The 24121-nt window shown below is 44.4% G+C and overlaps 4 protein-coding genes and 1 pseudogene across 5 annotated transcripts; 2 read left to right on the forward strand and 3 right to left on the reverse strand.

The window, feature by feature from the left end:
* Positions 1-859: 859 nt before the first annotated feature.
* Positions 860-3431, reverse strand: LOC9266426 (protein Rf1, mitochondrial-like; annotated as a pseudogene).
* Positions 3432-3532: 101 nt separating this feature from the next.
* On the forward strand, positions 3533-7677 carry LOC4344462 (protein mago nashi homolog 1-like). Of its 2 annotated transcripts, none has more exons than NM_001422875.1 (3): positions 3533-3837; positions 3910-4110; positions 7403-7677. In NM_001422875.1, the coding sequence occupies exons 1-3, from the start codon at positions 3604-3606 to the stop codon at positions 7466-7468; spliced, it is 501 nt and encodes a 166-aa protein (NP_001409804.1). In that variant the 5' UTR covers positions 3533-3603; the 3' UTR covers positions 7469-7677. The 2 variants fall into 2 exon arrangements, with proteins under 2 accessions (NP_001409804.1, NP_001409803.1); NM_001422874.1 differs by having other exon boundaries at positions 3934-4110.
* Positions 7678-9124: 1447 nt separating this feature from the next.
* Positions 9125-10229, reverse strand: LOC4344463 (pectinesterase inhibitor 28-like). The gene has a single exon (NM_001422377.1). It carries the CDS (start codon positions 10076-10078, stop codon positions 9395-9397), a length of 684 nt encoding a protein of 227 aa, NP_001409306.1. The 5' UTR covers positions 10079-10229; the 3' UTR covers positions 9125-9394.
* Positions 10230-14676: 4447 nt separating this feature from the next.
* Positions 14677-19582, forward strand: LOC4344464 (chromatin assembly factor 1 subunit FAS2 homolog). Its single transcript, NM_001422876.1, has 13 exons — positions 14677-14894; positions 15018-15129; positions 15249-15275; positions 15579-15651; positions 15750-15853; positions 15936-16150; positions 16221-16320; positions 16531-16597; positions 17420-17508; positions 17602-17740; positions 17849-17949; positions 18713-18880; positions 19094-19582. Exons 1-13 carry the CDS (start codon positions 14781-14783, stop codon positions 19300-19302), a joined length of 1518 nt encoding a protein of 505 aa, NP_001409805.1. The 5' UTR covers positions 14677-14780; the 3' UTR covers positions 19303-19582.
* Positions 19583-19628: 46 nt separating this feature from the next.
* LOC4344465 (protein TRACHEARY ELEMENT DIFFERENTIATION-RELATED 7A) lies at positions 19629-20871 on the reverse strand. The gene has a single exon (XM_015792946.3). The coding sequence runs from the start codon at positions 20819-20821 to the stop codon at positions 19793-19795; it is 1029 nt and encodes a 342-aa protein (XP_015648432.3). The 5' UTR covers positions 20822-20871; the 3' UTR covers positions 19629-19792.
* Between the last annotated feature and the right edge of the window lie 3250 nt (positions 20872-24121).

The following is a 24121-nucleotide window of genomic DNA, read 5'->3' on the forward strand; positions in this document are numbered from 1 at the left end:
GTAGCTCGAGTAGCCTCCCCGTAGTTAGCTGGCGCCGCCCCGACCGTTGCCATCGCTCGCCGTGTGCTCGCCGCCGTCGCCGCCCGAGCTCCGTAGCACCCGCTCGTCGCCGGCCTCGCTCGGCGTAGTTCCGCCCAATCCGACGCTAGCGTCGAGTTCCCGAAGCCGCGTAGATGCTCTCACCGCCGGGAATCGGCCCCTCGTGGCCTCGTCGCCGTTTCCCTCTTCCCTTGCCGCCGGTTGCCGCCGCCGCAATCCGCCGCCGTCGAGCAACCTCCGGCGAATCCGAGCCGTTGGCTCGTCTCCCCTCGTCCTGTGCAGCCACCCGGTGTGCTCGCTTTCGCCGGTATCGCCGTGGCTCGCTCCGCCGCTCGCCGCTGAAGAGGAACAATGAAGAACTTTGAACCGCAGATGCAGTGCATGGCATGGCAGTCAAACTGCAGAATCACAAAAGGCACAGACCAGAAAAGGATCTGGGGAGTTGGTGGCAGGTGATGGGGAAGGGATATAAGTTCTACAGGATCTGAGCAATAGAAGGATGGAAAAATCTGAACCGTTGAAAGATTGTAAACCTGACTTGAAGTGAAAGAGCGCACTACAAGTATAAATATTCAGCAGGGAAAATTCTTCTTGTATGCAAGAAACTTGGCCAAAGAAAAATACACGTAACTCCAAATACATGAAGCTAGCAACTGGGAAAAAACAAAGGGATATGCTACATGTCCACATAGGAACTGATTTGTAAATGTTTCAAATCCAGATGAATATAGGATAGTGATAAATGTTTTTGTTTGGATCATAGTATAAGGATAAGAGAGCAGTACTAACATTTCATAGAAAGCTAACAAAGGAAACAAAATTAGAGAACTATAATAGGAATTGGGTTATTTTTACTTCTCCGGAGTTCATATACAGTGTAACAAGAGTGCTCTTCATACCTACAATCCCCACATAAGAAACAAAAAACGATCCCCACAGCAGGCAGCCAGGCAGTATCATCAAAGAGCCTGGGATTTCACACAGGACGATATTTTTCAGGATAAACTTTATATGTTGAACGTGTCTCCCACATGAAACCAGCACAATCAGCAGCTCAGCCTACGACTCTTCAGGGGGAAGTTCTCTTGATTAATTTTAGAGAATGGAGAGGTAATCCCCAGCCTTGCATACCTGCTCTTTGTGAAGTAACTTAGTACAGCCACTCTTCTCCATATGAAGAAATAAATCATCCAATTCTTCTAGCAACCCTTGTTTTACAACATTTTCTATCATTAACCAGTAGGTCACAACATTTGTCACTAAACCATTGGTCGAGAGAGCAGCAAACAAATCCTCAGCGTCATCATTTCTATTCTCAATCTGTAAATCCATCAAACACGGTTCTGAACCATTGGAGGGAATCTGAGGTGCAACTATTTTGGCAAAGTACCAGACTGATTATGTTGCAAGTGCTAAATTCAAACCGTATCCCACTTAATCATCCTGAGATAGAGTTCTTTTGCAGCTACAGTTCTTCCAGCCTGGAATAACCCTTGCAGCAGCATCTCATATGTAACAATGCCAGGATTCACACCCTTGCCATCCATCTCTCTCAAAAGAGTAAGTCCATCCTCTATCCTACCATTTTGAGAGTAACCATTAATAATGGTATTATAGGTAACGTCACTAGGTTTTACCCCATTGAACACCATAACTCCAAGTAGTTTCATTGCTTCATCCATCTTACCATCTAAGCAATATCCATCAATGAGTGTATTGTATGTATTAGTATTAGGTTCAATACCTATGCGCACCATCAAGTCAAACAAGTTTTTGGCTTCTATAACCCTTCCTTTTTTGCATAGGTTGCCCATTATTGCATTGAAGAAAATTGTGTCAAGACAGATGCCGCGATCGATCATTTCGAAAGCTAGCTCCTCAACCTTGTCCCATTTGTCACAGGTACACAGGCCATGAATTAGGGTGGTAAAAACAACAATGTTAGGAGCAAGTCCTTCAGATTTGAGGCTGTTGAATTGAGACAAAGCATCATCCACTCTGCCTGCTGTACAAAGTATGTCTAATACTGTTCCATAGTTGACTATATCAGGGTTCAATCCTTGCTGCCTCATATTGCTAAATACAAGCAAGGCCTCATCTACCTTGTTATGTTTAGCATATGCGCCCATTATCATGTTAAAGATATGATGACCAAGTTGCATACCTTTCTTCATCATCAAATCCAAAAGATCATGCATCTCAACAAGAGCTCCTTCAGTAGCATAGCCATGAAGCAGAGTACCATAGGTAGTGCTATCAGGCTTGTGTCCCCTCTTGACCAAAGAATCAAAAATCTTTCTAGCTTCTGTGCTTTTCCCATTCTTGCATAGATAGTCCATCAGCGCAGTATAAGTAACGACATCGGGTTCAACACCATGTCTGCACATCTTTTTGAAAATCCCAATGGCCTCTTTGGGCTTTCCTGAAGAGCAATATCCATGCACAAGACTAGTATACATGATGCAATCAGGCATAACACCGTTCTTAACCATCCTAGTAAAGACTTGTGTGGCCTTGTCCATTGCTTGAGTCTTGGATAGGGCACTGATAATCGAGCTGTAAGTCACAACATCTGGTGATGGCCCTCGATCCAGCATTGCATCAAACAGGGAATAAGCTTTGTCCAGCTGACCCTCCCTAAGCAAGCCATTGATGACAGTGGTATACGCCACCACATCGAGTGGGCAGCGCCCTTTATGATCAGCCATGATATGGAGCAAGTCGAGAGCTTGTTGACTTGTCTTGTCATCACAGAGACCCTTGAGAAGAATGGTGTAGGAGAAGAGATCTGGCTTGCAACCTAGCTCGGGCATTCGTCGCAGCACAATGTCCATCGCATCGCTCGTCCTCCTGCGGTCACAGAGGCCCTTGAGAAGAGGACTGAAGAGGATTGGGCTCATCCTCAACCCCGTCGTGATGACACGGCCGACGGTGGCGAAAGCGAGGTCCAAGCGGCCGAGGCGGCGGCAGCAGCCAATGACGATGCCGTAGGTGGCGATATTGGGAGCCGCACTGGTGGCGCCGGCTCTGGGCATGCGGTTGAAGAGGGAGATGGCGACGGCGGGGCTGGCACGCGCGACGTCGGAGAGGGCGCGGTTGAGGTCGAAGATGGAGGCACGGTCGCCTCGCTTGAGCAATCTGTCGAACACCTGGTGTGCGTCCCCGGGCTCGGTCGCTCTCTGCCTCCCTCCTTGCTTCGTGCGCTTGGCCCCACCCCGTCCTCCTTGCTTCGTGCGCTTGGAGCTGGAGGCCCCAGCCCGTCCCAGCGCGCTTCCACCGCCGCGGACTCCCATGGCCAGCCTCTCCAACTCCGGCGACGCCGCTCGGCCGCCGCCGCCGCGTCGTCCAGAGAGAGAGGAGAGTTCTGAGCTGGTGGGCTGAGAAACTGGAATGTGGGGCCCGCACGTCAGTTCCCGAGGAGATGACCCAAATGTGGGCCTAGTGTTGGGCCGCACAGATCACCATTTCCGGCCCAATTAAAGGCGGCCCAAGTAAGGGGAGACACATCTCAGCACAAGCAAGAGGGAGGCTGCGGCGGCGGCGGAGGCGGAGGTGAGCATTGCAATGGCGACGGTGGCCGGCGACGATGGCGGCGGCGGCGGTGAGTTCTACCTGCGGTACTACGTGGGGCACAAGGGGAAGTTCGGGCACGAGTTCCTGGAGTTCGAGTTCCGGCCCGACGGGAAGCTCCGGTACGCCAACAACTCCAACTACAAGAAGGACACCATGATCCGCAAGGAGGTGTTCGTCTCCCCCTCCGTCCTCCGCGAGGCCACCAGGATCATCCACGAATCCGAGGTCCTCTTCTCTTCTCTTCTCTTCTCTTCTCTTCTCCCCACGTCAATCAATCATTCAATCTCTAGGGTTTAGATGGGGTTGGTGTACATACTACAGATTATGAAGGAGGATGACAGCAACTGGCCGGAGCCAGACCGCGTGGGAAGGCAGGAGCTGGAGATCGTGATGGGGAACGAGCACATCTCCTTCACCACCTCCAAGATCGGCTCCCTCGTCGACGTCCAGACCAGCAAGGACCCCGAGGGCCTCCGCATCTTCTACTACCTCGTCCAGGTCCCTCTACCCACCCTTTGCCTCTCACAAATCACTCAAGGATCCATTGCTAGCTAGCTCTCCATGTTTTACGCTACTTGAATTGGCGGCGCATACATAAAGCGCGTATGAGAGGTGAAATTGTTACCATATGCCTCATCAATTGCATCTCGTCTTCATCCATTCCATACCAGCAGTGTGTAAGATAAGATTGTGTGTTTAACTTAATCAGAATTGTTCACTTGTAGTTGTGGGAGGTACTAATGGCTCCATGTTACAATAGTGCTCAGAAGCATGAACTTTCTGTTACTATACATCTCGATGCATAAATTAACTTGGCATTAGGTTCATGTCTTGGAACTACATATAGTTAACTATTTGCTGGGTTGATAGAAAAACATCCATATTTGATCATGTTCACCTAGGTAGTGTTTGGTTGCTGGGATGGGATGGGATGGGATGGGATGAACCCATTTTTAGGGGTGTTTGGTTCAGGGGTGAGTGGGATGGGTTGGTCCCTACAGAGGAATATTCCTCTCAGATCCGGGACCAATCGGTCCGGCCAAAACTGGCGGACGAACTCGTCCCACCTGGGACGAGCGACGGCGTGAAACCACCGCTTTGCTCGCGCGCTCTTCCTCGGGAGACGGCGGCGGGCTCGGCGACGGCGGCGGTGGGCTCGGCAACGGCGGCGGTGGGGGGCTCGGCGACGGCGGCGGTAGATGGCTCGGGCGACGGTGGCGGCGGTGGGCTCGACGACGGCGGCGGCGGCGGGCTCGACGACAGCGGCGGCGGGGGGCTCGGTGGTGGCGGATCCATTGGTGGGGAGGGCGGCGGCGGCGGATCCGGTGGTGTGGAGGGCGGCGGCGGCGGATCCGGCGATGAGGAAGGTTGTGGCGACGGATCCGGAGGCGGGGAACTCGGCGGCGGGCCGACCGTGTGTGGTCGAGCTTCTCCGCCCGCCCGACCACGATGGTGGCCGTGCTCGCCCTCCTCTCCACCGGCCTCTCCCTCTCCCTCTCCCGCGCGGACCTCGCCGCCGTCGTCGTCGCTGAGCCGCGGCTGCTCTACGCGAAGGCCGACCGTGCGTCGTCGCGCTTCTCCGCCCGCCCGACCGCGATGGTGGTCGTGCTCGCCCTCCTCTCCACCGGCCTCTCCCTCTCCCTCTCCCGCGCGGACCTCGCCGCCGTCGTCGTCGCCGAGCCGCGGCTGCTCTGTGCGAAGGCCGACACCATCGCTGCCAGCGCTCGGTTGGGTCATCCCGTCCGTCGTCGTCGCCGAGCCCACCGCCGCCGACGTCGCCCGAGCCCGCCGCCGCCGCTGTCGCCCGAGCCGTCTACCGCCGCCGTCGCCGAGCCCCCCGCAGCCGCTCATCGACGCCATCAAGGAGGCCGGCGGCGACCACGTCTGGAGGTGAGGGCAGAGGCGGCGTCGGCCATGGTTGTTGCAAACGGCGTTGTCGGTGGTTGTAAACGGCGCTCATCCCATCCCTCCCTCGTTCCTTGAACCAAACAAAAAACTGGGATCATCCTATTCTACAAACCAAACACCCGAATGGAATCATCCCAATCCTCAAATCAGAGATGGTTTCATCCTATCCCACCTAGTCCCAGAACCAAACACACGCCTATTTACCTCATCTGAGTGACATTCTCTCAGTCTAGTTATGGTCTATAGAAGAGTATCAACAGCAACTCTGTCTGTGCTGGCGCTGAGCCGCGCTGCTGAAATCATTTGCGATGCAATAAATATCAACTCAATAATGAAAGTCGGATGATTGATAACGTTTTGTTTGTTTGTATATCAAAGCAACCAATCTGAGCAAGGAAAATAAAGGCAGATCTTGCCTTGCCTGGCCTGGCATTATATCTTTTTAAAAGTTGAATAGTCTCTTAAGATCAATGATGCCAGAATTCTCTGGAGGTATTGGGACCATCCCTTCCCATTAACGAAAAGGATGACAAGGTTCTTACCAGCCTCCTGACAACATTCACTGAGGCTTAATTAACTCCACCATAAGAATTTGTGTCTTCAGGAATCAAATTAACAGGTACCAGATCATATCCACCTTTAGTGATCATTGTTTGAAGGCACCAAACAACACAGCCCGAAACTCAGATGTTGACAGATAACACATAATGGCAGCCTGATAGTTATCATCATAAGTTTTGTTTGAGTCTATCGCTCCACTTTTGATTGCAAAGCAAGCAAAGTCTGCAGTGAAGGGCAATAACCTGTAAGAACAAAATGATTTAAATGGAACAAGATAGTTTAAACAAGAGTGAACTATTCCCAAGTATCAGTTTGTTTCTCGGCAGCCATACAGCCCAGTTTTTCTTTCAGTAGCTTTAGGGAAGATTTTTCCTGTGGATGCAATATATATGTTAGTATCCATTAATATCACTAAAATGCAGATCTTGTGAAAGTCATTGTTATTGAAAAATTGTGTTTTTTAAGAAACCATTTATCTGTAATGTCCTGGCTTTCTTAGTAAATCAGCATAAACATAGCTGGAGTCTTATTCTCAAAACCTGAGATAGTGCAATTAGATCCTTGAAATGTAGGAAAAAGATGAGACCTTTCGTTCAGGTTAAGACTAACAGCAACTCCCTTCTTCAATGGAACTAATGAATTGATATTGCTAACCTTACAGGCGACCTTAGATGCCAATGCCACATTGTTGCATTGCTGTCAATTAGTAGAATTTGTTGGTCCACTGAGGTTCCATAGAAATCTTGCAGGATGCTCTAGTGGTTACACCCTAGACAGACTCAATTGGCTTCACATATGTCCTTAGCATGTCCAGTCATTTTTGTAGGAAATAATTTGTGTTTGATAAACATCTATTGAGGGAGTGTTTGCTGCATCTGAATTAGTAAGATGTGTAAAAAATAATTTTGCCTGACTTCTGATGGCATTCATGCTTTCTGCAATAATTACACACATTCATGATTTGATCCCCATGGCAAAATAATGCCAAAATCACATGGTGACGACCTTAATCCTATGTCAGGTGTGCTAGGTATCATTCTATTGTCTATCCTTAATTTTCTGTTGATCAGTAGACAACTGTAAGACAATATTATGAACTGTACATCGCAGTTAAGGAACTGCTAGCAGTGTGTACATTCTAAATTTCTAGTTAAAGTGGTGGTGTGAAAGCATGTAATGAGTTGGATCTTCTAACGCTGTCCCGGTTTGGTTTAACTTCATACGAGGGAAACAATATTTTTTTTTGGTTCCACACTGACACAGTATGGCAAATCCATAGACAAAAGCTATTCATAACAACTTCTATTGTTTCTGTGTGCAGGATCTTAAGTGCTTCGTGTTTTCACTCATCAATCTCCACTTCAAGATCAAGCCCATTCAATCTTGAGCTCCTTTCAGTTTCTTAATTGTATTATGGTCAGTGTTAGAGAGCTCAGTACAATGTATGATCTGATCCAGTGAGTTAACCCTGATGACTTTTGGGTGGTTTGTGGACATTGAGGGTGGAAATCTTCAGACTCTGTTGCCTGGGATTGTTGTTGGATTGTGCAAACTTCGGGTGCTCATTACTCAAGTAGTGATATTTATGCTTCTTTACATCCTTTTGGCAGCCTTCCTGTCAGTGTCTATCTGCAGTAGTTTTGATCCATTATCCATAAGATTGAATGGTGGTTGTGTTTTAATTTGGCCAAACTGCACTGCTGAGAATGGGAGGTCTTGTGGCCAGCCACAAAGTGGGCTCTTTCAAGATAGAAAGTGCAGTTTCATTTTACTATTTGTAATGTGCACTTGGGATAATATCTGATCTCCCTGCACTTGATCCACTAGTAAAACTCATCTCTTCCTAAAGAAGAGGAGACCCTACAGTCTGAAGAACCTTTTTTTTTTTATTTGTGGAAAGCAGAACAGTGTGATTAAAGGCTCAGCCTGGGCCTATCAAGATTTAATCTTTAATCTGATACCCACTGTCTGCTTAATGGCATCTTAGCCTCTTGAGGAGTAATGTTGGGTAGGCAGCCTTATTTCTTCTCTCTTTTGGCTTTTGTAGATTCCTGTACCCTAGCTTACACAGGATGAGAGCTTTACTCCATGACAATTCTATAGGAACCTAGTGACTTTGATGCAAAGAGAAAAAGGTTAGGATCATCTGTAACTGTAAACGCATGAACATGATTATTCTCTCCTCCATTATTTCTTATGGAGCATGCTACTGTTTGCTAGTATCCATCTGCTCTTGAGACAAACAGTAACCAAGCTGCAATCAATGGTCATAGAGACAGCAGCAGTTAAAAGTGAGAGGCAAAATCATAGGAACTTGAAAAAGGATAGAAGAAGATGACACTGTATGAGCAAAAGTCATCAGATTTAAGGCCAAAACATTAAACATGCATGGAGGGACAAAGGCAAGAACAAAGATGATGAAATCTGGGACTCAGGTGCACCCAGGAAGATAATCAAGGGGAAACAAAGGTCAGGCAAACATGCAAGCATGCCTGCTTTTTTTTAGCTTAACCCCACATGAACTGGTCAGGAGGACATGGCCATGTTACCTGGGCTATTCATCACCTAAGCTTTTTGATCTTCTTTTTCTTCAATTACAATCTCACATAGGACAGATGGTCCAGCCATGGATTCATGCAGCCAAGCAAATGTGGATGAAAGAACACAAGATGCCAATTATCTCAAAAGGAAGCTAGATGCCGAGGTAGGGCTTTCTTTCATGTGCTATACATGCTGCATGATCTTTAGTAGCTTTGTAACAACCTTAACTAGTACTACTAGCATTTTGGACCACTAAATTTGTCCTCCAAACTTTCTCAAATGAAATTAAAAAGGAGAACAAACTAGTAATTCATGTGTGATTGCATTATAGGAAGGTAATTATCTAAACAAGTAAAGTTGGGGCAAAAGCAGGGGAATATATCATGCCACCACTTGAGCACTTTTAACTTCATGGGAATTTTAAAATACATTTGTTATGGGGGGTTTAACCGTTTGAATTCCGACATAAACTATATGATCATATATCAAACAAAAAAAAAGGGGGGGCACATATTCAGATCATTTTAATTCAACAAAAATGAATAGTGACTAATTATACTGGAGCCAAAGTGAAGTACAAGATGCAGCATGCTAAGCTTCAGCACGGCAGTAATTAACTCATCTATACTTAGTAATACAAGAAGAACATATATATCCTCACTCAGCACCACACAGGATTAACTAGTTACTACCAAATACATGTCATTACACGTATTTAGCACGTACGCATGCAGTACTAGTAGTATTATACCGTATTTATACGTATCTAGCTCTAGCTGTTGTTGTTGTTGGATGCAGGAGAGGAGGTGAGGAGGGCGATGATGTCGAGCGCGACGGAGCAGAGCTTGTTGAGCGCCTCCTCCCTCGCCGCCAGCTCCGCCGGGTACGCCCCGGGCCTCTGCCGCCGGAACAGCGCCTTGCACACCTGCGGGTATTCGGCGCCGGCGCTCACGTGCACCGTCGCCAGGTCGTAGTCCTGCTGCCCCATCGACTCCTTCGCCGCCGCCAGCGCGTCGCGCGCGTCGCCGTACTTGCCGGCGCACGCGCGGAGCAGCGCCTGCACGGTGCCGTCGCCGGCGGCAGCGGCGGCGAGGGGCGCCGTGCCGTTGGCCAGCGCCGCCGCCGCCTGCGCCGCGCCGGACGCGTTCGCCGCGGCCACGGACACGGCGATGGCGGAGAGCCCGCGCACGTCGGCCGTGGTGCTCGACGGGTCGGCGGCGAGCGCCGACACGCACACGTCGTAGTAGGCGGTGGAGTTGCAGGTGGCGCGCACCAGCGCCGCGGCCTGAGGCGCCACCGGCACCACGGGCGACGCCGGCGGCGGCGCGCGCTTGGCGTGGCCGCCGTGGCCGTGCTTGGACGAGGGCGGCCCTGAGCGGGAGCACAGCGTGGCGGGCATGAGAAGCGCCAGGAGGAGGATCGCCATTGCTGCTGCAGGCGCCATTGATGATGCCATTGGTACAGTTCTTGACTTGACCACTTGTATAATCTAAGCTAATTAAGCTAAGATCTATGGAGGTGTAGTGATCAAGCTAAGCTAGCTAGCTGATTGCTCGTGAGTGATGAGGCTGAGCTGCTGGTCAGTGAGCTGTGTGATGATGGATGATGGAATTAAGCTAGGCATGGGATGTATATATAGGCGAGGTGGCTGAGAAATTTGACTCTGAATTCTTTCTTAGTATGAGAAAGGAGGAGGAAGCTGAGGTGGTCAAGTGGGAGAGGAGTACTGTAGTAGCTTAGCTTAGCTAGCTAGTCCACTTAGCATGTTTATTATAGTTAGTGCGTTGTTAATTAGCAGCTAGTAATAGTAGATGCAGCTTTAGTTTAGGCGAAATCAACTTAGTTGGATGCTCCATTAATTTTGTTGCGTTTTCCTTCTTCTTTCCCGCCTACGTACGTGTTCACAAGTGTATACCGCGCGCGCGTGGTTTAATTTATCTGCTGCCTGCCGACTTAGTTTTGCTGGATTGTAATGGCTAATTAGTAATTGTCAAAAGTAAATTAATAATTAATTAATGCACGTATGTTGTAACACTTAGATTTCTTACAAATATGCAAGCTGCATATTTGCAATGCAGTGAGTAAACTTTAGTATTCATTTTTGATTGTTTATTACAGTAAGAAAATGTAAGTGCACGCACCTTTCTTAGCTAGCTTTTCTGTTCTTTTGTTAACATTCATAGATCGCTCGTGTTCCTCATGTGGATACGTATATATGTCTCTCCTAGCAAGCTTGATATATACTACTCCAGCAAGTTAATTAGAAGGAGAGCGTATACTATAAATGTCTGCTTTTTTATATAAAAAGCTTTATTGATATTAATTAGATAATTACTACATATGATAAATTTTATGTATCGTATGTGCGCTGTTGTTGTTTTAATCACGGAACAAATTGTGTTCAGCAAAATATAATCTGCTGAACGACTGATGCAATGATGCAAAGTAATTATCACCTAATTAATTAATTACGTGGTCCGCTAGCTTATTAGCTATATACATATACAGTACGTTAGACGACTGACATTTTCAGTCAGCGTCTGCGACGAGCTGGGAAACTATATATGTACTATAATTAATCTTGCATCAATTTGACAAGAACCAGTAGCTTTACAGCTCCAATTAAAGGAACTATCTAATTAATTATATACATCGATCCAGTCTGAACTGCAATAGTTTGATCTCCTTAATTAATTTAATCCGTTTCTCTTCTCCTCTCGATTGACCAGCGTGTTGACGCCTCCATGGCATGGCGAGACCGCGTCTATACGACGTGTGGAATGAACTAAGTATCATCTACTAGTACACTAATTAGCTAGAGCTGAATGGTAATTCAGAGCTAGGTAGCAATGCAATACGTACGTATATGGGTTGCTTCCTACCTGCTTCACTGAATGGGCCACTACCACTACCACTAGCGATCGACCTATCTAAACAAGCCTTTGACTATTGCTTGCTTGCTTAATTGTTAATGCTTCTCTGTTGCAATTTGCTAGTGGTGTTGGTCTCTCTCTCTACTCTCTAGTGGCATCCGATCGGACAAAACGCGTCCTGTTGCTGCCTGCTGCTAACTCTGAATTTCTGATGGAATTGGCTGCAGAGATATTAGTCTATGTTTGTCTGGCAGATTCCGGTACGTAGCACTCCTCCAACAACAAATTAATGAAACAACGACTTGTGAATTTCTGTCAACCAGCAGCTGAAAATATGCTGCAACATGGACCACCAAATTCTATGCGTGTTTCCATCTTGTGTGGCTACCCCTTCATCGCTCCATCGCCATCGTCGTCTCTCTTGTCCTCTGCAAACAGTAGCATCGTCATCATATTGTCCTAGAACGACTCTGACTTGTGGCTTTTTGCAGAAATAAAGAAAGAAAACCAAAGTCTTAAAGCTATATACGCATGATCACTTGTTGGGTATATCTCCTTGATCAAAACAAGACGGCCGCAAGAAAACGAAACTGAGTTGAATCGAATTGAATTGAATTCTCTAGAACTGATGCACGTAGCTAGGTACATTATATTACACGCTCATGCATATGCTAATAATTAAATTAAAGCTAATTGACTGATTAATTAGCCTGATGCTTAAACTATTGGGTTAGGCGCCCCCTTAACAACAACTTCTCGATCGATCGATCGATCATTACTACTCCTATACTAAACACGCGCAAGTACACACTTTTGACTCCATTTTGATCGATTAAATAGGTAGATGCATAGCTGTACCTGCACTCTAGTATCTTGCTTTCCACCTGCAGTCTGCAGATCGATCGAGTTGCATGCGTGGATATGTATGCTACCTTAATTAGATAGCTATCTGTTTTGCATTGCAGCCGTCGATTCGTCCAACTCCAACCAACGGCAGCAGAAAAGTAGTTCTTGCAACTGCTGCATGCAGCAGCTGGAATCGATCGATTGATGGCCTGATCAATGATCAATCGCACGTTCGATCATATACTAATTCTACCTGCCTAATTATTTTGTCTGAACCGATCGATTAATTAAACTTAAAGTAATTCAGCAATGATGGAGAAAGAATGTAACTGTAAGCTGCTTGTTTTCTCTGAATATATTGCCTCCAGGCTGCAGGTGATCAGTACGTATAGTTTCATTATTGATGAGGGGGCTGAATTATTAACATATCGATCAGTGTGAGTATTAATTTAATTACCACTCAATCCGGGTTCCTGGAATTAAAGTTTTAATTTGACAGTGTTCCATTCCCTCTAGCTATATGCCAGATGATTTGCACGTGTATTGATTGATGTTAATTAATTAGTGAGTGGATGTGTGGGTATGTACTGACGAATGCATCAATCTGTATTTGGCACTGAAGATTTTGCAAAATTTTTAACTCATTCTGTCTATTTTCCAGGTGGCCTATATTTGCAAATAATGTGAGATAGATGCTACTCCTAGTTATTAGTGGGTGCATTTTGGAAGTGTGTTACCCCTTATTGCTCCACTTAATTTCCCCTTTGTTTCACTTTCTGCCTATTTTATTACGCTTTTTCTTGATCCTACTGTTGTAGACCAAATATATACATTAGCAGATAGTCATCTTGTAGCTACCGTATGCAAAGATTTGGTGGTCTTAATGTATAATGCATGTTGGATTAGCTTGATATTACAGTGTTAGTGTGTTTACTAGTGCTACTGATCATCATCATGCATTCTGCTATTTCACTACACAGAATTAGACCAGTATATGAATAACATCACACCTTATCCAATAATCAGTCCACTTGCAGGCAGCACTATCCTCTAGTCGATCAGAAGCCACTATCCAATGCAAAACTCATCTACTCTACTAGTGCCTGCACATTTCATCCAATCTTCTCACAAAAAGTGTTTTTTAAAAACACAAAAATCTAACCTAGTCTAAATATCTGTCTCCCATTTTAAATTGTGGAGGAATGTCACTGCACATTTGATCTAATCCGCTCATAATATAGTGTTTTCTTAAAACACGAACACACAAAATTTCTAGAGGTAGTTCCCTGTGTATTCCCTTGGAATTCCAGCCAATTCTTATTATCCCCAAATTTCTATTCTATCCCATGTAACCTATTTCGTAGTTGACCGTTTAATACCTATCGAACGGTTCATTTTGCCTTCATGTAGGAGTATGAAAGAAGCACACTAAATTTGTGGAGTATATCGCTTAAAAAAAACTGTGGAGTATATTGTTCGAAGTGTAAAAAAGTTTATTGTTCAAAGTGGAGAAGTTTTTTTACGTGACTATTATATTTATATGTTTACTGTGTGAGGTATTATATATGTAAATATTTTTTAGATCATGATTAAAAAAAATGCAATTTAAATTTAAATTTATTATTATAACAAATATTTTATGTAGCATATTTTATCTAAAGAAATGCTATGCAAGACTAAATATTATGTTTACCGTCTTAAAAAAATGCCACGAATACGTTCTATGGATATGTAATCTTATTAAAATTTCTATGTAAAATGATTCCTCACGCAACAATCTCATGAATGAATAAATACTGTAGTTACACAACAAATTATTGTGTTTCCCACGATAGATTTCAAAAAATTATACACTCCTTTCATGATTACTAAGGGTAAAACTGATATATTACACCTATTGAACTTTCAACTGACGGTCAATTGCAATAAAGAGTATGAAAGGGATTAAAATCAAAATTCTTAATTAGGGAACAAAACTAAGACACATTGAAAGAATCATCTAAAATTTCAGGGGCATACACATAATTTTGTTAAAAAGGTAACCTAGGGTAAAAATACTACTACCTTCGAACTACTTGTCAGCACATTTTTCTTTTTACAACTTGAAACTATCTGTACCATATTTATTATGAGAGGAAATATATAACAATGTCAAAATACTCGCATATATGATATATCCCCAAGTAGAAGTAGGCTGGGCCGAGCCGAGAAGGCCCATGTAATATTGGCTAATGGTTATTGGGCCTCATTTGGGCCCACTAGAAAGCCCACATACAGAGACCCTCATCGTCGTCGATCGTCTAGTAGAGCGGGGAGAGCGGCGGAGGAGAGGCGCGCCAAATCCCCCTCCCATTTCCCGCCTTCCCCAATTTCTCCCAAACCCTAGCTAGCCTTTCCCCAACCTAGACTCCTTGACGCGGCGAGGAGGAGGAGGCGGCGATGCGGGGCGGCACGGTGCAGATCAACTGGCACGAGCAGCAGCCGGTCCTCACCCTCGACTTCCACCCCGTCTCCCGCCGCCTCGCCACCGGCGGCAGCGACCACGACATCAAGGTCTCTCTTCACCCACCTCCCTTGCTCCACCCCCCTGCCCGATTTGCTGCTCTCGATTTCTCGTTGCGGTTTGGATGGCTTTCTGGCCCATTTCGTCATGGATTATAATATATTGGCTTGCAGATCTGGGTGATTGCGTCGGATGATTCCGACAAGAAGCTCCCCACTGCCACCTACCACAGCAGCCTCTCCTCCCACAGCTCCGCGGTGAACGTTCTCCGCTTCTCGCCTTCCGGTAAGCGCTGCTATGAATTGAGTTTAGCACTGGCAATTTTCTGAATGAAATGCTCTCTATATGTTGAGAAATTTCTACATACCTAACTAAGCAAACCTTTTCCGTTCGGTTGTTCGCAGGCGAAAATCTTGCGTCTGGTGCTGATGGTACGTTTACTTTAGTTTTTCCCCCTAACGGACGCAGGGGCTCTATCAATTCAATCAAGCAAGGAAAGGATTTACTAGTCCTGCTGGAGTGTTTGAATTCCACTAAACAAACTGATAAATAAAGGCTAATTATGTTAAACTGCCACATTATTTTTTGCCCCACCTGCGCGGAAAAATTCATGGCCATGAATTTATTACAATGGGAATAAACTGTTGTAATTAAAACCGTCTCCATTTTAGCTAGACAATCAAGTAGATTTGTTGTGTCCTTGCTATGCATTTAGGCTATTATGTAATTGACAGGTGGTGGTATTATCATCTGGAAGTTGCATTCCACTGATGACGGCGAGGCTTGGAAAGTACAAAAGACATTATTGTGAGAGCAAACCTCTGAAAAAAAATAGAGAATTATTTGAATTAGCCCATTTTATTGTTGACACTTGCTTAGCTGTATTCTCCTAACTTATCACATAGGTTCCATCACAAGGATGTTCTTGACCTGCAATGGTCCCAAGATGGCGCATTCCTTGTTTCTGCTTCAGTTGATAACAGTTGCATTGTATGGGATGCTATTAAAGGTAAACCCTAAAACAAGTGATCCTATGACTGTAGCACCATGTTTCCTCTGTTATACTGATTTGTATGCAATTTACTTCTCAGGTTCGGTGCAACAAAAGTTGGAGGGTCATTTGCATTATGTTCAAGGCGTGGCATGGGATCCTCTGGGTCAATACATTGCTTCACTGAGCTCTGACAGAACTTGTAGAATATATGCAAATAAGCCCCAAGGCAAGTCAAAGAACACAGATAGGATGAACTTTGTTTGCCAGCATACACTGGTGAAGGCCGAACATCAAAATCATGATGAGTCCAAGGTTTGTTTAATGTACTCTGTGGCATTCTTTGGTTATTCGTTGCTCTAAATTAGCTACCTTTATCTTGCAGCCACCAGTTAGAGCTCATTTGTTTCATGACGAAACGTTACCATCTTTCTTTCGGAGATTGGCATGGTCGCCTGATGGATCTTTTCTGGTACTGCCAGCAGGTATAGAAATTTCCCGTTAGTGCTAGACTTCTAGTCGGCAATACCTAGTTGCTCTGCTAATTTCTATAACGCAAAACAGGTCATTCTAAAGTGCATTAGTTATACGGTCTTGCTGCATGTAATATAGTTCATCTGCAGTCAGTCCCTGTCATCATACCTTTTATCCCATCAACAAGTTCATTTCCCTAATTCACCTTTTATCTTGATCAGGTTTATGCAAATATTCATCTGAAGTGATCAATACAGCTTATGTAATGTCAAGGAGAGACTTGTCAAGGTAGAAGCACATTTAATGCTTGAAATAACGATGACCTTGCCTTATAACGTTTAATTTGCTCCTTTACATTTCAACCATCATTACTGGCAAAATATAAAGTTTTTCAGATGTTTCACAATTTAGAAACTCGTTTGTTCAGGTGTTCCCTGAATGGTTAAATCAGCTAACCTAAGCTCTAAGCTTGCACACACAAACATAGAATTCTTTATAGGTAGTTTTATTTTTACAACAGGATACAGTACCATGGTACTAAAAGCTGGAACTAGCAACCTCAGTGGTTCGATTTGCTCCGAGTACAAATCACAAAATTAGACCGTGGCAACTGGCTGAATCGGATGGTTTCCTTGTGAAACTGGTGAACCAGGACATCCTAAGTTGGGGGGTTCTTGCACAGGAACAAAAGACATGGGTCATTGAATTGAAGGCCCAATGGTTGACCTTGTATTTTAAGGCCCACTAACTTCAATTATACGTGAAGAAAGTGTGGGGTGGGGATCAATCCTTGGTTTTGGCGGGGGTGAATGAAACCTTCCTTTGCTGAACATAGATTGGTTATTCCACCAGAAGGTAAACCTGGAGATTGAGCATTCAATGGCCAGTCCAACATTCTTTTACTATGATAAAAACATGCTATTCCCTACAGATGTTCTTAGCTGATAAAATGGTTCCACAGGAACTTATGGTATTTCATTTGTCCCACTTAATTTTCAACGTTTCATTAATTATATGTCAGAAAAAACATATACTTTAGCATATAACCTGTATACCATATATTTAGTTCTGTATTTATTTTAGGATACCAACCTTGTTTTGGTGCTACAGGCCTGCGATACAACTCCCTGGCGCAAGTAAAGCAATAGTGGCAGTGCGCTTTTGCCCGGTTCTCTTCAAGCTGCGTGGTTCCCAATCAGGTAGCTCATTTTCTTTTCAGCTTTACCTTGCTTGAAGGTTCTAATTGTTTTACTGATCTCTTAAAATGACGCTGTACTATGGAACTGTTGCAGATTGTTTCTTCAAGCTTCCTTACAGAGTTATTTTTGCTGTTGCTACTTTGAACTCCCTGTATGTTTATGACACTGAAAGTGTTGCTCCTATTCTAATACATGCTGGTCTGCACTATGCTGCAATTACGGATATTGCATGGTGAGTTTTACAATAGTTTTACTCCTAGCCTTCAGTGAGCAGAGAAACTTGTCTTACTGGAACTAACAGTTCACGTTTTCTGTTTAAACCTTTTCGCTTTTTTGATAGGTCTTCTGATGCCAAGTACCTGGCAGTGTCATCACGAGATTGCTTCTGCACCATTATTGAGTTTGAGAATGAAGAGTTGGGGCTGCCCTATAATCTCTCTGGTATCTCTTTGTCTTCCCTTTTTTTATTTTGTTGGGTGTGTTTATTTAAACTTTGTTGAATGGAAAATTTATGTTAGTATCCAAAATTGGATCATAATATTACTTGGTTGAAGTTATTACCATGTATTATCAAGTAATATTGGTGCCTGCCTTTTCTAGAGCTAATGGGTGGATTATGTATATGTATCAATTTTCCAATTTGTTCTGCTTACCATCTTCTGTCAAGATGTGTTACGCCAGTCAGGATATAAATAGTTTTAATCATATATCTTAAATGGACTCACTTGTTAATAGAAAATGGATATTTGGTAGTATGTTCACCTCTTGAAAGATTATTAATATTTGGTCCAGCCAGACTCATCAGAGCAGACTTCTTTAGGTGACTGATAACTATTTTACCCATTCTGCTGTTAACTTGTAGTGGCACTTTCATTTGCCTGTGATGCAACCTCATGGGGTTCCTTGTTTTCTGATGTAACTCAAAGCAAATAATGTGTTGCTAAGTAGGATGATCTCTTTGATTGCATCAGGATATGATTGTTTTGTGTTCCTAGTACTAATTCAAAGCTACCATTGAAGTATGCATAGCAAATCTTCAATCTGCTTGTTTTCGATGAATAGCATAAGGCCTGCTATGAATTTATTAATTGTAGTTCATGCTGAGCTAAAGTACAAGGATTGGATCTGTGAAGGCTTGGTTGTTTGCCACGATCATTGTTTCTAGTTTACTGTTTTATTACATGACAATTCTTCAAAATCCTAGGAACAAAGGAACTTGATGAAGGGAATACCAACTGTGAGAACATGAAGCCATTAAAGGTGGACAGTATGGAAATTGATGCTGGTTCCAGCAAAGCTAAGATAAAAGCCAGTTCTGCAGCCGTTGAAGTGACACCATCACCACCAGTGCTGGCCCAGAACAATATATTGAGTAAGCTTAAGATTAGTTACTCCACTAGTTTCCTACCTCATGAATTTCGACATCTGCAGTGATCCGCAAATAGTGGAAAGTGCTTTTAGTTTACTCAGTAAATAAATTTAGTTTGTGGCTGTATCTGCTTCTTGGATGTGCTCGCTATCTTTGTTTACTTTTTTTTCCCTCAAGACACTTTCCTTACACGATTTATTAATTGGAAACTCACAGTGACAAAGGACGTTGCTGAAGGAAATGCGACAAGTGAAAATGACAGGCCTTCAGCGGTGGACAATATGGAAGTTGATGTTGGTGAAAACAAAGCTAAGATGGAAGTCACTCCTGTCGCTGTACAAGTGACAGCGCCGCCAGTGTCGACCAAGAACAGCGCATCAAGTAAGCCTACCAAGAAGCGAATTACTCCTATTGCAATCAACTAAGTAATGCAAAGTAATTAGGACCTAGGATTATGATATCTTCTGTAGTGATAGCAAGTACAAGAATTTACATTTAGGTCACCCTGTAAAGAAATTTATTTTGCAACGCGTGTTCAACTTGTGGCCTAACCCCAGAAACTCCGGTTCTGCTAATGGCACATAGTGGAAGCAGTTATATGGACACAGCTTGTGTCAGTGAGCACATTTGGTTATAAATCAACTTGCAGATACCAGATGTCTCTATTTATATTTGACAGCCTTTTTTTTTACCAATTTCATTAAAGAATTTCATTCATTTCAAATGCTGATAGCAATAGTTACACTTTCCATTCAACCAAATGGGGTCTGAGACTCCCTTATTTCATTCACACCAAAGAACATACAATCTTATCAAAATAATCAAATCACACAAGTGTAGGGATAACTTTACCGTCTCAGCTGAAGTAGCTTTCTTTAGAGCTGTAGTAACACTTGGGCATGCAGACTCATCTTGTCAGGTCTTGGTGATGCGAGTCTTTGATCTTTGATCTCCCTTTTCCTTCCTGCCTTCCTCTTCAAACCTGATGTCCTCATCTTCTGAAAGGATCTCGATCTTTTGCCCCTGAGGCCCTGATACAATCTTCTCATCGACATGGATGTGCTCCGTGACATTGATGAGCTCTGCCTTGTTCTCTGCTTTGCCTTCCTGCTGCCTCCTGTGCCATGACCAAGGGGTATGATGGCTCCCTGCTCCGGCGGCGCTCGACGACTCGCCGGCGACCTCCTGGAATTTGAGGTCCTCGTCGATGGACAGCACGGTGGCCTTGGCGCCGCTGGGGCCTGACTCAGTCGCCTTGTGGACATGGACATGGCCACTCAGGTTGTGCACCTCCGCCTTCCTCTCCGTCTCCCTCCTCTTCTTGTGCCAGCAGAAGAGGGCGGCGAGGCATGCTAGCAACAGGAGGCCGCCGAATGAGACGAAGACGACGATGATGACGATGTGGGGTGGTGGGCTAGGCGGAGGCGGCACGGGTGCTGGTGGGCTGATGTGGGGCGGGGGCGGTGCTAGTGGGTGAGACGGCGGTGGTGGTGCATAGGGGCGAGGAGTTGGTGGAGGCGGTGGTCGAATGGGCGGTGACGGTGGGGGTGGAGCACGGCGTGGCGGGGGCGGAGGTGTTGCTGGTGGGGGTGGAGCACGACGAGGTGGTGGTGGTGGGGGCATTGATGGTGGCGGTGGGGCACGTCGTGGGGGTGGCGGTGGCAGGGCGGGTGGAGGGGGAGCACGGCGTGGGGGCGGTGGGGCTTGAGAAGGCGGTGGCGGTGCACGACCGGGTGGTGGTGGAGCGCGGCCTGGAGGTGACGGGGGTCGGATGGGCGGGGCAGGTGGTGGCGGGAAACGCTGCGGGGGTGGCGGGGCTTGAGGGCGCGGTGGCATCACCGGTGGCTTCGGAGCATTGGGGTTTAGGGGAGCATAAGGGTTGGGATTGGGAGGGTAGAAGGGAAAGGGGAAGCCGAAGCCAGGAGAGCCAGGGTTGAAAGTCATTGCTATGGAAATGGAATGCTGGTTGCTGTAGAGAGGGGAGTGAGGTGTGGTGGTGAGCATGCAGCAGTGTGGTGTATATATATTGCATGGGAATGGGTTGTTGGTTGCGTTTGCAAGGGAAGCAAGTGATGGGATGGAGTTGGCTCATATGCTACGGTTTGAGCAGCCGGACTACGTTGCTTCAAATCAATGCCTTCCTTGGCATCAAAGCCCTAGCTAATTCCCATTTCTTTCTCACTACTGCTGCTTGGGAATTGGGATGGATGCATGCATGGCGTAGCACAATGGGCAGCTCTTCTTCTGTTGCAGATGGATGCCAATTGAACGACACATGTTGCAACAGGAGATTGCTAGCTAGTAGCTTGTAAGCGATCGATCGAGTGAGTTTTGAGTTGCATTCCACAATTGTTTTTTGAGTGTGTTGCAAGGCCATCTTAGTTAATTAGCTCGTGCCACTAATTTAGGTAAAAAGATCGATCGATCGATCGATCGGATCTATAGAAAGATATACTTTTCGATCCTTGCTCAATCATCGTTGCACTAATCTGATGTTACACTAGACACATAAACAAGCAGATCAATTGATGGATCTCCAACGTAGCTCGTAAGATAAGCAAGTGCACACACGCTAACTAGCGAATACATAGATGCTGGACCTTTTTCTCTATGTATTCCCTCCATCCCAAAATATTTGACGCCGTTGACTTTTTAAAAAATATTTGACCGTTCGTCTTATTTAAAAAATTTAAGTAATTATTAATTCTTTTCCTATCATTTGATTTATTGTTAAATATACTTTGATGTATACATATAATTTTACACATTTCACAAAAGTTTTTGAATAAGACGAACGGTCAAATATGTTTAAAAAATTCAACTGCGTCAAGTATTTAGGAAAGGAGGGAGTATGTTTGTGTCTGTCATCTACTTTTTTTTTACGGGGTGTCTGTCATCTACTACTCATACTACATGCTATTACGACGTGAACAGTGACAAAGCGATGGATCTTTCGATCTACAGAAAGAAAGATGCGGTTGCATACATGGCCCAATTAACAATTGTCCGGCCCGACCCAATTTGCGGTCAAGCAAGTAGGCAAACAAGCCCATAATGCAAAAGGCCGGCCCGGAAATGAGACAGATCCAGCCGCTAGCCTGCACACCTCATCTCTGAATATTTTGCTATTTGCCATGCCCGAATATTTTCGATACCATGCATCTTTCTGATTTTCAAGAGATCCCGTTCTCTAGCTACCATTAAGTTTCAAGTCGAGTGGTCACCGCTACACAAATGAGAAATACTAATCATTATTTTTTTAGATAATGGAAATGGATTATAACAGAAAGAAAGTACCGAGTATTGAGTGACAAATCCTAGTATATTCCCCTTTAGTTAAAAATTTTAATTGTTATGAAAAAAACCCTCACTAGATAGAAAACATGCGGGCTAAATTAATGATTCTGTCATGTGTATACGTATGAGTGTATTCTTGTCACACTGGCAAGGTTTGAGCTTTATATATATGGCTAATAAGCAGTAGAAAAATGGATGATGCAAAAAAAGTATAATAGGTAAAAACCTTTTATATGTGTATTATTCATGGTTTAAAAGCTAATGCTGGAAAATAAATTATGATGAAAAACCAAAAATCAACTGTAGAATTAAATTTTAAAATTCAAATTTAACAATGATTAATAATAAGTCATAGCAAACGATGACAGCATACATTAACATCGATCAGCCAAATATGAAAAGGAAAGCCGAAAAGGTACGGTACCGCATAATTAACCAACAGGAACACAACAAGTTCATCAATGAGTGATATATATAGCAAGAAAAGAATATGTTGTACATGTATATTTCCAGTTTGTGTGGGTGCAGTACAGTGCTTCGAAAGGATAATTAATTGAATGGCATGCATGTGTACCATGGTATCTAAGTAAGTATATATAAAAAACAATTGGATCGATAGGTACAAATAAAGTGCAGCACATATATTCTTCTTCAGCTTCCTGCGGCAGCACTATAGTAGTACTTTCCAAGCTCACTATCTACAGTCGACTGATTGATATATCAACGGTATGTCGTACCTTCTTTTTATCAATGCAAAGCCAGGCATGCATTTTTGGACTCTCCCAAAGTTAAGGCCACAAAAAGTACATGTACTACACTTCTCTCTGAATTTGGAGTATGTATGAGCAGTAGCATGCATGGGCTGGTGCAGCAAATTATGCCGACCGTTTGGAGAGCTTTTGACAGCTGATTCTAGCTCTTGTAAACATTCTAGACTCTCAGATTTTGTAGCTATATAACCTAGAAAATTATTTTACTGTCTTAAAATATAAATCACCTACTGCTATGAATTTGAACAAATCTATGTCTAGATTTGGTGATGTCCCATCTAATACTAGGTTACTATATATTGGGGCGGATAGAGTAACTAGTAACAAGAAGTAAACAGTGGTGGATCTACCATGGGGGCGGCGGGGTCTCGAGCCCCCACTACCAATTTTGTAACCATGGGAGTCTCCATTAAGCCTCTCCTGCTAATCCTTCCTAGATCCGCTTTTGGAAGTAAGGGAACCTAACTCTACTACGATCTGTTTGGCTTGAATTAAACTCCATCTCCACCTCTTCTGGAGCTAAAGGCTTGCCAAATGATCGATCATACAATTTCAGGTCCACCTAAAAAGGGAGCGAGGCAAGCTAAAGTGATATGAAAAAATAAATTAGAGGGTGGAACAGGTTCAAGTCGTTCCACAAATTATGTTATATTTATAAATTAGAGCCCTGTCAAACATGTCCTACTTCTCAAAATTATGTTCCATCTCCCCCAATCAGAGCCTAGTAAATGTAGCTAGCTAGGAGAGGTGTTGCGAGCACAACGAAATACATTGAAATGGAATGCTCGGCTGCTAGCGCTGCTGGCATGCAGTTTCAGGTGAGTGATGACTTCCGTTGAGACACAACATTTAGCTACTCCAGTTAGTCGTTTGCCGCCCTTTTTGCCCAAACCATGCATGCCACGCTAGCTAGCAACACCGGCCTTCTCTTTTGGGAGCACCCGGCCCTTTGCTTAATTTGCAGTTTGCACACCAGCAGCCAATGATCCTTTTTTCCTCCTAGCTATACTTAATATACTCTTCAAGTCTTCATTCTGATCGTTTGAGGACGATAAACCATGAAAAAGTGATAAAATAGTTTACAACTAAAACATACATATCTACTCCCTCCGTTTCACAATGTAAGTCATTCTAACATTTTCCATATTCATATTGATGTTAATTAATCTAGACATAA

This window comes from Oryza sativa, chromosome 8 (genome assembly GCF_034140825.1).
Source record: "Oryza sativa Japonica Group chromosome 8, ASM3414082v1".
Lineage (NCBI taxonomy): Eukaryota > Viridiplantae > Streptophyta > Magnoliopsida > Poales > Poaceae > Oryza > Oryza sativa.

Excerpts from the sequence above, each read along its gene's own strand:
- LOC4344462 (NM_001422875.1), top strand. The coding sequence starts at position 3,604 with ATGGCGACGGTGGCCGGCGACGATGGCGGCGGCGGCGGTGAGTTCTAC. Across the intron at positions 3,838-3,909 it reads GGATCATCCACGAATCCGAG|ATGGGGTTGGTGTACATACT; the intron begins GTCCTCTTCTCT and ends TCTAGGGTTTAG. Across the intron at positions 4,111-7,402 it reads TCTTCTACTACCTCGTCCAG|GATCTTAAGTGCTTCGTGTT; the intron begins GTCCCTCTACCC and ends TTCTGTGTGCAG.
- LOC4344463 (NM_001422377.1), bottom strand. The coding sequence starts at position 10,078 with ATGGCATCATCAATGGCGCCTGCAGCAGCAATGGCGATCCTCCTCCTG.
- LOC4344464 (NM_001422876.1), top strand. The coding sequence starts at position 14,781 with ATGCGGGGCGGCACGGTGCAGATCAACTGGCACGAGCAGCAGCCGGTC. Across the intron at positions 15,130-15,248 it reads TCTCCGCTTCTCGCCTTCCG|GCGAAAATCTTGCGTCTGGT; the intron begins GTAAGCGCTGCT and ends GGTTGTTCGCAG. Across the intron at positions 17,741-17,848 it reads GCAATTACGGATATTGCATG|GTCTTCTGATGCCAAGTACC; the intron begins GTGAGTTTTACA and ends CTTTTTTGATAG.
- LOC4344465 (XM_015792946.3), bottom strand. The coding sequence starts at position 20,821 with ATGACTTTCAACCCTGGCTCTCCTGGCTTCGGCTTCCCCTTTCCCTTC.